At 45.3% G+C, this 12,172-nt stretch overlaps 1 protein-coding gene across 5 annotated transcripts in view; it reads left to right on the top strand.

Annotated features, from left to right (window-relative positions):
* GARNL3 (GTPase activating Rap/RanGAP domain like 3) overlaps nucleotides 1-12,172 on the top strand; it is a 162,105-nt gene that overhangs the window by 103,387 nt on the left and 46,546 nt on the right. For all 5 annotated transcript variants that reach the window (XM_025262352.3, XM_025262355.2, XM_025262354.3 and 2 more), the window contains 3 exons: nucleotides 7,169-7,244; nucleotides 7,883-7,981; nucleotides 9,048-9,151. In XM_025262352.3, coding sequence (XP_025118137.2) covers nucleotides 7,169-7,244; nucleotides 7,883-7,981; nucleotides 9,048-9,151 — 279 coding nt within the window. The remainder of the gene's footprint in view (nucleotides 1-7,168; nucleotides 7,245-7,882; nucleotides 7,982-9,047; nucleotides 9,152-12,172) is intronic.

The raw sequence follows: 12,172 nt of genomic DNA on the forward strand, positions 1-12,172 counted from the left end.
GTGGCCAAGGCACTCTTCTTTAATCTCACCCGCTTCTTGAATTTATCCCAGTTCCTCCCAATTATAGTGATAATCAGCTGCAAAGATGAGCAGGGAAAAAATAAACAATACTAGTGATGTTTCTGAACTGTTGGCTATTTGGTAAAGTGTTGTTGGTGTCCTGAAATCCATTGTGTAGAGATCCTCCTCTCCCCTCGGCAAGAGAAAACATGGTGTCCCAGGCGACACACATGGAGGGGTTGACAGATGTGTAGGAACATGTGAAACACGGAAATATGGAGGCATTGCCCAGACAAGAGTAACGAGGAGCTGAGGGTATCCAGTTCTGAATTAAGACATCATATCTTGATTCCAAAATATTCTTTTGGAATCAGTGGGGCTTGTTGTTCAGTCGCTCAGTCATGTCCGACTCTTTGTGACCCCATGGAATGAAGCACACCACCTGTCCTTCACCAGTTCCCAGAGCCTGCTCAAACTCATGTCCATTGAGTCGGTGATGCCGTCCAACCATCTCGTCCTCTGTCGTCCCCATCTCCTCCTTTATTCTTCCCTCTCATACTTCACTTTCCTCAGAAGAAATATAATTCCTAGCATACTATTAATTCCCCAAAACATGACTACACGTTGGTTTATAATCATGTTGAGTTTTGTCTCATGAAATTTGGAACTTAAAAATGTAAAGTCCCATACAAGTAGGAATTACAAATATGACCTTATCTCTATGGTGAGTATCTGAGCAGGACTGAAGTCCCAAGAAAACCAGTTTCCACGATTCCCTCCACCAGTCACCTCCCTCCAGAGGCCCAGGTATGGTCTTGAGACTTTGCACTCCCAGCCATCCCGCAAGGCCCCCTGCTGCATGTAGCAGCCAGCCTCATGAAGCACTGATGACAGCAAGTTCAACACTGTTAAAATATGACCCATGATGGTCAGGTAGCCCCAAGTCAAGTGATGCCCTCCTCAAATAGCCCCTCATAAAAGCTATCTCCTCCAGAAATACCATGCATTCTGTTCAGTGATACCTTGATTTCTGGAGATAGGAGACAACTCTGTTAGTCACTGACATTATTTGGGAAGCCCTGGAAACAAAATTACCTAAATGAGACTCTGTAATTTCAAGTGCTTACCAAGGCCTTGCAACACCAGTCTTTTGGGAGCCTCCACCTGAAGTGGAGGCTGAAGTGATGCTGAAGCTGGAACTCCAATACTTTGGCCACCTGATACAAAATACTGACTCACTGGAAAAGACCCTGATGCTGGGAAAGACTGAAGGCAGGAGGAGAAGGGGATGACAGAGGATGAGATGGTTGGATGGCATCACCAACTCAATGGACATGAGTTTAAACTCCAGGAGTTGGTGATGAACAGGGAGGCCTGGCGTGCAACAGTCCATGGGGTTGCAAAGAGTCGGACACGACTGAGTGACTGAACTGAACTGAACTGAACTAAACTGAACTTGAAGTGGATGGGGTCCTCTCAGCAAGGATGCTGGTGCCAATGACAGAGCAGCCCCAGAAAAAACTTTCCAAAGCTTCATCCAGTGATCAGGCAGCAATGGGCCCTATTTCTGCTTGTAACTCTCAGCTTCACTCAACTCAAAACCATCCTGAGAAGACTGTGGCCCTGTGTTGAAAAGAGCACTGCATCGCAAGTCAGGAGCCCTGACTTCCAGCTCCAGTCCTGCCATCCACTTAGTCCCAGGCTTGGGCACATCTCATCTTCCCTGGGCTTCAGTTGTCCTGTCTGTAAAGTGAAAGCGTGGATTCAGTGGAGCATAGGGCGGTTAGTTCATGGCTCATCGTTTCAGTCATTGACCCAGTACTTCTGCCCTTAGCTTGCTAGCTGTCAGCCCAGCTGGACATGACCCTGAGCTGGTTGCTTCTGCTGTTTGGTCCCTCCAGTCCAGTGATTCTCAGACAGGGGCCCCTGGGCAAGCAGCATCAGCATCACCTGTGGACTTGTTGCAAATACAGATTCTTGGCCCCTACCCCAGACCTGTGGGGTTGGAGGCCCTGGGGTTGGGACCAGCAATCTTTATTTTAACAAGCCTCCCAGCTGATACTGATGGCCGTTCAAGTTTGAGAACCACTGCTTTAATCCCTGTGCTGTTATTCTAAGAAGGTTATCTGTCAGACCCCAAACCACTATAGGTGCTTGTTAAGGGACCACTGAGAGTGGAAAAGGTGTCAGAGTCATGGAGACATATGATTGCTATCATCATTTCCAAAAACAGAGAAAGAAGAGCTACAAAAAAAAAAAAAAAAAAAAAACCCAAAGTGACAGAGATCCTTGTCAAAATCCCAAGAAATTTACCAAAAATACATTTATATGGAAGAGGTGACCATTTGGACATCACCACATGGTCAACACGGAAATCAGATTGATTATGTTCTTTGCAGCCAAAGATAGAGAAGCTCTATACAGTCAACAAAAACAAGACCGGGAGCTGACTGTGGCTCAGATCATGAACTCCTTATTACCAAATTCAGACTTAAATTGAAGAAAGTAGGGAAACCACTAGACCATTCAGGTATGACCTAAATCAAATCCCTTATGATTATACAGTGGAAGTGAGAAATAGATTTAGGGCCTAGATCTGATAGATAGAGTGCTTGATGAACTATGGACGGAGGTTCATGACATTGTACAGGAGACAGGGATCAAGACCATCCCCATGGAAAAGAAATGCAAAAAAGCAAAATGGCTGTCTGGGAAGGGCTTACAAATAGCTGTGAAAACAAGAGAAGTGAAAAGCAAAGGAGAAAAGGAAAGATATAAGCATCTGAATGCAGAGTTCCAAAGAATAGCAAGAAGAGATAAGAAAGCCTTCCTCAGCGATCAATGCAAAGAAATAGAGGAAAACAACAGAATGGAAAAGACTAGAGATCTCTTCAAGAAAATTAGAGATACCAAGGGAACATTTCATGCAAAGATGGGCTTGATAAAGGACAGAAATGGTATGGACCTAACAGAAGCAGAAGACATTAAGAAGAGGTGGCAAGAATACACAGAAGAACTGTACAAAAAAGATCTTCATGACCCAGATAATCACGATGGTGTGATCACTCACCTAGAGCCAGACATCCTGGAATGTGAAGTCAGGTGGGCCTTAGAAAGCATCACTATGAACAAAGCTAGTGGAGGTGATGGAATTCCAGTTGCACTATTTCAAATCCTGAAAGGTGATGCTGTGAAAGTGCTGCACTCAATATGCCAGCAAATCTGGAAAACTCAGCAGTGGCCACAGGACTGGAAAAGGTCAGTTTTCATTCCAATCCCAAAGAAAGGCAATGCCAAAGAGTACTCAAACTACCGCACAATTGCACTCATCTCACATGCTAGTAAAGTAATGCTCAAAATTCTCCAAGCCAGGCTTCAGCAATACATGAACCATGAACTTCCAGATGTTCAAGCTGGATTAGAAAAGGCAGAGGAACCAGAGATCAAATTGTCAACATCCGCTGGATCATCAAAAAAACAAGAGAGTTCCAGAAAAACATCTATTTCTGCTTTATTGACTATGCCAAAGCCTTTGACTGTGTGGATCACAATAAACTGTGGAAAATTCTGAAAGAGATTGGAATACCAGATCACCTGACCTGCCTCTTGAGAAATCTGTATGCACGTCAGGAAGCAACAGTTAGAACTGGACATGGAACAACAGACTGGTTCCAAATAGGAAAAGGAGTACGTCAAGGCTGTATATTGTCGCCCTGCTTATTTAACTTATATGCAGAGTACATCATGAGAAATGCTGGACTGGAAGAAGCACAAGCTGGAATCAAGATTGCCGGGAGAAATATCAATAACCTCAGATATGCAGATGACACCACCCTTACGGCAGAAAGTGAAGAGGAACTAAAAAGCCTCTTGATGAAAGTGAAAGAGAAGAATGAAAAAGTTGGCTTAAAGCTCAACATTCAGAAAACGAAGATCATGGCATCCAGTCCCATCACTTCATGGGAAATAGATGGGGAAACAGTGGAAACAGTGTCAGACTTTATTTTTTTGGGCTCCAAAATCACTGCAGATGGTGACTGCAGCCATGAAATTAAAAGACGCTTACTCCTTGGAAGGAAAGTTATGACCAACCTAGATAGCATATTCAAAAGCAGAGACATTACTTTGCCAACAAAGGTCTGTCTAGTCAAGGCTATGGTTTTTCCAGTGGTCACGTATGGACGTGAGAGTTGGACTGTGAAGAAAGCTGAGTGCCGAAGAATTGATGCTTTTGAACTGTGGTGTTGCAGAAGACTCTTGAGAGTCCCTTGAACTGCAAGGAGATCCAACCAGTCTATTCTGAAGGAGATCAGCCCTGGGATTTCTTAGGAAGGAATGATGCTAAAGCTGAAACTCCAATACTTTGGCCACCTCATGCGAAGAGTTGACTCATTGGAAAAGACTCTGATGCTGGGAGGGATTGGGGGCAGGAGGAGAAGGGGACGACAGAGGATAAGATGGCTGGATGGAATCACTGACTCGATGGACGTGAGTATGGGTGAACTCTGGGAGTTGGTGATGGACAGGGAGGCCTGGCGTGCTTCGATTCATGGGGTCGCAAAGAGTCGGACACGACTGAGCGACTGAACTGAACTGAACTGTGGAAAATAAGTTGTATCTGACCACTTGTGTTTCTTTTCTCATTTATTACACACAGAGTTGTTCCATGAATATTTATTAACCCTCTCCAAAATGCCCAGCACGGTAGTGGGCCCTGGAGATTCCACAGAGAGCAAGATATGTACCATCCCTCCTTCATGGGACTTAAGTTCTAGTGGTGCGTGCATGCTCAGTCGCTTCAGTCGCATCCAACTCTTCGCAACTGCCAGGCTTAGACTGCCAGGCTTCTCTGTCCATGGGATTCTCCAGGCAAGAATACTGGAGTGGGTTGCCATGCCCCATTCCAGGGGATCTTCCTGACCAAGGGATCGAACCCAGGTCTTCTTCGTCTCTAACACTGCAGGCAGATTCTTTACCACTGAGCCTCCAGAGAAGCCCAAGTTCTAGTGGTAGAAACAGACAAATATGCAAGTTCAATAAAAAGAATTACAGAGTGTGGATAGGTCTATTAAGAAGATAAACAAAGTGCCATGAAGGAGAATAACAGTGCAGGAAGGGTGACCATGTTAGGAGATCAGGAAGTCCTCTCTGAATTGACATGTGAGCTGAGACCCACATAGTGGGCAAGAGCCCTGGGTGGAGGCACCATCCTGAAAGCTACCTCCCTCTTCCTCACTCTACAGAGAAAACCACCAGATAGAAAATTATTACTACTGATGGGTATGTATCTGTCCTTCAGATGTACTGGGGACAGAAGAATGTTTAGAAGTACAGCCTAAGCCCCTTGGCTTTTCAGAGTTTGAATGCTCCCAGACCAGCTATCCCGAATTCTGTGCTCTGCCTTGACCCACCCACCTCTGACCCATTGGCAATACTTTGTTGTTGTTTAGTCACTAAGTGGTGTCAACTCTTTGCAATCCCATGAACTTTAGCCCACCTGGCTCCTCTGTCCATGAGATTTTCCAGGCAAGAATACTGGGGTGGGTTGCTATTTCCTTCTCCAGGGGAACACCCTGATGGAGAAATGGGCTAAACCTCTCTAAATTTGGTCTTCCCCTAGATGACTTGAGAGATCCCCTGCAAAGGCTTGGGAAGGAGAAAAGTAGGTTAGGTTCTGCCAAAGGCTGGGCTTACCCTGATTGCTTCCCAGGCCTCAGGAGTGAAATGGCTTGCATTAAAAATCCAAGTGGGGTATAGTTTCTTTTTTGGAGGATAGGGTTATTAATTTTTTTGATATTAATTTTCTTTTAATACCAAATCACTATAATACTGTGTAATTTTTAAACATTTTAATCTTAATGGATTCCACTCCCTAGCTGTTTCCAACAGAAACAATCTACAAGGCTAGTTTTTCTACAATCTCAATAGTTTCCACATTCCCAAGGCCAAGTCTACCCATACTGCCCTTGCCTAAGCCCATGACAGGTTGGAGAAGAGGAATCAAAAATAGCTTTCCCTCCTCCACCTAAGAATTGTGCTCTTTCTCTAGGGCCTATTTCCCAGAAGCAGACCTCTGAGTTCAGAAACGATCTCTGTGAGGTCAAATGGCAGAGGCATCGAAGGATTGCCTTTTTCCCAATATGGCCAGCAATATTTTACTCACCTTTGTTCTTTGTTGGCTCCTTAACTGGCAACTGAGAATCCCCTCATCAGACATCCTTGCAAAAGTTGGTCTTTTCCAACCTCAGATTTTTGTTTTAATTATGCAATATTTCAGGCACACACAAAAAACATAGACTATATATAATGAAGACCTACGAACCTATTACTCAGTTTAAGAAAAAATTATATGAAAAACACAATTGCGGTACTTTCATGGTGGCCTAGTGGTTAGGATTCTGGGCTTTCACTGTGGTGACCCGGGTTCAGTTCTGGGTCAGGAAAAATTCTGCAAGGCAAGTGGCACAGCCAAAAAATAAATAAATACAATTGAGCTCCCTGATCCTATTCTCTCTTCCCTGTAGAAGCGGCCATCTTGCATTTGGTATTTATCACTCCTACAGCATCTGATTTTAATCCTACATTTAATGTTGAGGATAGTAGACTGAACATTTGTACTGGCTACTTCTTGATTGCCTTTTTCTCCCCACATCTGTTTTGTGACTTCTTGAGATTAAATAGCTTTAGGAATTGGGGCAAATGAGCTTTTAGACTACATTGTCTTCAGTTTCCATTTCTATTTCTAAAAAAGTCCACGAGTCTTTAGCCTCAGATTGTTGGGTTAAATTTTGAATCACCCTGAGCTCTCTGCTAGCTGGGTTCCGGATTGCCACTGCTGGGCTGATCAGAGCATGGTGCCAGTCCTGTGAGCTCCTGGGGTCTGTTTACTTTGAGCACTGTTTTGCTGCAGAATGGACCTGGCATCCTGCAGGCTCCATTGGTAATGAAATTTCCAGTGAACTCACAGAAGAACACAGGGTTTCCTCATAAGCTATAAAAATCAACAAATAATTGTTAATTTGGGTCAAAATTGAAATGGAGGGGAGGAAGTAATCTAGCAAGCCGCCACTGAGGTCACTGTAGGGTCCCTAAATACCAGCACATCTCATAACTGTGTCCGCTTTGATGAGAAAATTAAATCCAGCACCTTTTGTTGTCTCATTGTAAGGGCTCTGTGAATTTCAAGTTTGGGGTTCTTTTTGCCAAAGACGGCCAGCTCACAGATGATGACATGCTCAGCAATGGTGAGTGTCTCCCCCTTTTTCTAACAGAAACCCTGCCCCGCCTCATCGCATTTTAGACGATGCAACTCATCTTACCTGCTCAGTCTTTAATGCAAAGAAACAGCCAGTAGTTTTTATGAAGTTGAAGGGTAAATTTTCAGGGTAAATTTGGTAGGACACATGTTTGCCCAGTTTCGTTCATTTGACAAATATTCATTGGTCACTGAATCTGTACCAAGCACTGGCATGGGGGATTCAGTGTAACTGGAAAATTACATGGGGATTTGTTATCTCAGGAGCAACAGGGAAACTTTTCTCTGGGATTTTTATGCTTAAGAGAATTAGAAAATGGCCCTCTTTTCCTGTTATTTAGCACTTTTCATATTAACAGCCTGTTCCTTATTAACAGGAGTAGTAATGATGTTTTCCTTCTGCATTACTAGATCCTTGCGACCCCAGCCTGGCAGCACTCAGGTTGCTTAGACTGACTCTGTAGTTTTTCCTTTCCTCAGATTCTGGGAACTGTGGGCCTCCTGCACAGTCTCCAGAAGAGGGAATGTCCGTGGAGCCTAGTTAATCTTCAAAGGATTTCAGTACATAGCTAGAAACTAGGACCTTGTGGACACTGCACTTTGTTCACACTTGACCTCTTCTTACAGAAATCGGAAGTGACGCTTTTCAAAAATTTTTAAATCTGCTGGGTGACACCATCACTCTCAAGGGCTGGACAGGCTACCGTGGTGGTCTGGACACCAAAAGTAAGCTTGCCTCCTCCTCCATTCTGCTGGGTTTTGTAGAAGTTTTGTTTGCCAGCCTCATCTGAATTTGAATGTATACCCAGGGTGGAGTGTGCTGTCTTATAACTGTACAGCATTTATGGGTTTTTTCTTGTGCTTGCACTTCTGTCGTTTTATCTGCTCTTCACAGCCAGTCCTGGAGGTAAGCCAGGCAGGTGATGTGAGGCTCACTGGCCTAAATTTGATAAACTTCAAATCAGGTATCCTGAGCCTCTGGGGGCCTCATGTCTCCACCAGCCCATGCTGAAGTCACTTCACAGATTCTGAATACGGGAAGGTCAGGCGGTTTGTGAGAGCTGCCCTGAGCTCTCCTTATCCACCTTAACTGGTGGATGCTGGGATAAAGTATTCAGTCCCAGTGGTCAGGCCCAGCTTCCCACCCCCATGACCCCCCACCAAGCTCTGTGTGCCCATGGTCATTCCTGGAGTCCATCAGCCTCATTTCCCTTTCCAGGGATAATCTGATAGACACCCCTAGGAGTTAGACACTACTTTTATCTCTATTTGCAAATTTTAAGAAACTGAGGCTCAGAGAAAGGTGAGGTAATGTGTCAGAAGGAACATAGCTAATGAGAACTTGAATCTGAGTCTGCCCAACTCCAAACTCCATGCCATTAGTCAGTATACAATGCTGCCAGGAATATAGCTCCTTTTGTTTTATGGACATGATAATTACTTGTATGTCATCTTGTGTTCATTTTGGCCTGGACACCAGCAGTAACTAGAAGGCAAGGAGTTGTAACATGCTGTCCTTTGGGGCTCAGACTTCTCATGATCTCCTCTGCTCTAAGCAAGGCATGAATGAGACAGCAAGAGAGCTTAGAGGGGGATGAAGAGGCCCCCACGTGGGCAGTAGCCTTGCCTCAGCTGGAGAGGGATCCGTACTGTTGCCTCCACTCGGGTGGATGATCATAGGATCTTTGGAATGTGCTAACTGTGCTGTATTCCTCTAGCCTGCAAATAAAGACTGTTTCCTTACGGCCTCAGAACTCCCTGTGCCCACTAAATGCATATTGTATTTTTACAGATGACACCACAGGGATTCATTCTGTTTATACCATCTACCAAGGGCATGAGATCATGTTTCATGTTTCTACCATGTTGCCGTATTCCAAAGAAAACAAACAGCAGGTACGTGTGAACACGCAGAACACCCAGCGGTGACCTCAGTGTGGAGAGCGCATTGCTAACTTCATAGAACCAGAGACTGTGGATGTTCATACACGAGCCGAATTTCAGGACCAGTTTGGGGATGTTGTTTCCAGTCTGTTTGCTTGCAGTTTCACCAAGGCTTAGGAAGAACTACCCTCACTGGTGCTGGCCCCTTCAGGAGATAAAGGCTCAGACGGTCATGCACCTGTGTGTCTGTGTGACCGTGTGTGTGTGTGTGTGCCTGTGTGTGAGTGTGGTTTTCTAGACCCCTGACAGACGGTTTTGCATATACGCATCCTGTGACTTCTCTCCACGTGCCTGTGTCTTGTCAGAATGGTTGCAAGCATTTTTTCAGGTTAATGCAGGAGGTTAACACTGACCATTTCCCCAGTGGCCTGTGCCCCGTTGCAGAAAAAACTACCTAAGAACACTCTGCCACTGCAGAGATTAGCTGTTTCCAAGAGAAAACTTGCCCATTTGATGAAATCCAGATATAACAAAGATACATGCTGCTGGTTTTTTAAGGATTTGGGGGGTTCCATTTACCTTTGTATGAGATTCTTATCCCTTTTTTACACATTGAAGGCATCTGTGTAAGTAAATATCACAAACATGAATCGACAGTTGTTCAGCAAAGATTTGTGAGAAATGTGAACCTAGAGCCAGTACGTGAGCACTAAAAGGGCTTTTTTCTAAACACTTATAATCCTTATTTCAATGAGACTCCAGTAGGAGAAAGACACAAAGCAGATGGTTGGGCTAAAAAGTGATGTTATGATCATGAGAAATAGCGATGCTTTGGGGGCATGCAGGTGGTGGGCTCAGGAAGAGCTAGTTCTGTTTGATGGTTTGGGGCCTGGAATAAGGAGCTGGTGGATTGTCTTACAGGCAGTGGAGACCCTCTGGAGAATTTAAGCTTGCTCTGATTTTAGAAGGCTAACTGGCAAGGGACAGGCGTAAGCAGGAAGTGCCTCGGCCCAGTAAGCTTGCTTAAGTGTCTATGAGTTCCTTTCTGCAAGCTTCTTCCCTTGTGTGGCTGAGGTGACCTATATTATCACTACCAGGCTCCACCTCTTAGGAGCTGAAGCTCTTAGGATCCTGGGTTCACATGGAGAAGAGAGACCAAGCTGACCCTCCAACTCATCATGAATTATATTGACCTCTTCTTACATCTCAACAATGATAGGGAAAAAATTCCACTGAAATATTTCATAATCCTCCTCCTCCCCCAACCCTGACCTTTTCAGCCCCGTACATTCACCAAAATATCCTGTGTCCTGTGACAAATGACGGCATTTAGCCGGAGACAGGAGGAATAAATGTGACAGTTCAACCTTTGCCCAGCTCCAGACTTTAACCTTATCTTTTTGAAGGGGCTGTTAGCATATTAAGAGAAAACAGGCTCACCAGGAGCACTGAAATGTTCCCAGATGAACTCTGGTGTTCTCAACATCTTGGCTGGATCTGTGGGTAGTTCTTGGGCCTTCCACTTGCCCAGCATCAGTAGATGTGAAGAAAATCACAACTATGAACCTTGTCTCTGTTACCAGAAACATAAAGCAGTGGGGAAGAGAGCCAAAGAAGTGCAGAATGACAGTGAACCTTCTCGGTGCAGAGAAGGGCCAGTAACCGCAAGCCTCTCTCGTACCTGCCATGGTCTCTTTGGGGCCTAAGGTAACAGTCAGAAAATCTTGGTGGCTCATAAGATCTTGGTGGCTCTTTGATCTCCTAACATCTAAAACACTAGTGGAACAGTCTGAGCCACATCCCAAATCTGATGTAAAGAAACAAACTTTCACAAAGATTTTGTGGATTCTGGTTTTACAATAACTCCTTCATCTCTCTCTTCTATCACCGAAGTAAACCACAGTGGGGGCAAGGAAGTGGGTATTGGTATTTGTCTTTCTGGGGCTTATCTTCTCCCTAACATCTGTGATGTCCTTGCCCCTAACACCTAGTCTCCCAGTGCTCCAGAACCCGACTACAGCTTTCAGGACCAGATAAAAGCACAGGCTCTGTGTCAGCCCTGGGCCCAGCCCCAGCTCTGCCTCAAAGTGGCTCTGGGATCCTGGACTCATTGTGTGTGATGACAGCCCCAGGGCTCAGTTCTCAGCTCCTTTCTCTTCTCTTTCTACACTCACACACCCATTCATATCCCATCCCATGCCCCAGACACCCAAACTTACATCTCCAGCCAGCCTAGGGGGAACTCCAGACCAAATATGCAGGCTTCTTGACGCCTCCCCTAGGCTCAGCGTCTCACACCCAGTCTGTCCAAAGCTGAATTCCCTACTCTCCTCCAGACCTCTTCCTCCCAAAGTCTTTCTTATCTCTGATGATGACTCTTCTGCTCTTCCAGTGTGTGGGGCAGAATGACCTTAGAATCATTCTTGATTCCTGCCTCTCCTTCTCATCCCATATTCAGTTTGTCAGGAAATCCTGTGGGCTCGACCTTCAGGTGACACCTGAGCTTTTGTCACACTTCAGTTACCACGCTGAATAAATTCCTCTCAGCCTCCCTGGTGCCCTGAAAAAGTGTTTCTCAATCCACTGGCCAGAGCAATCCTTAGAAATGCACGTCAGCCTCTTCCCAAACCCCTAGTGCCTTCCGCTTCACTCAGAGTCAAAGCCAGATCCTTAGAGTGGCTGAAGGCCCCTAGTGACCTCCGTACCTCTCTGGTCCCCTCACCCACTGCTCTCCTGGTTTCCTCCCTTCCAGTCACATTGTCTTCCTTTCCTGTCCCAAGTCACCAGATACTGTTCCACGTCATGGCTTTAAGCTGCCCTTCCTTCTGCCTAGAACTCTCTCCTACCTGGTATCTTCTGGCTGACTCACTCACCACCCTCAGATCTACCCAAATGCCAGCTGTTAAAATGACCCCATGACTGAATTAAAGCCACAACCCACCCAACCCCAGCACCCCCAGCGCCCCAAGGCACCTGCATGGCTCCTGTTCGTCCATGGCACATATTGTCACCTAACATTACACATACTATTTA

Source organism: Bubalus bubalis, chromosome 12, assembly GCF_019923935.1.
Source record: "Bubalus bubalis isolate 160015118507 breed Murrah chromosome 12, NDDB_SH_1, whole genome shotgun sequence".
Lineage (NCBI taxonomy): Eukaryota > Metazoa > Chordata > Mammalia > Artiodactyla > Bovidae > Bubalus > Bubalus bubalis.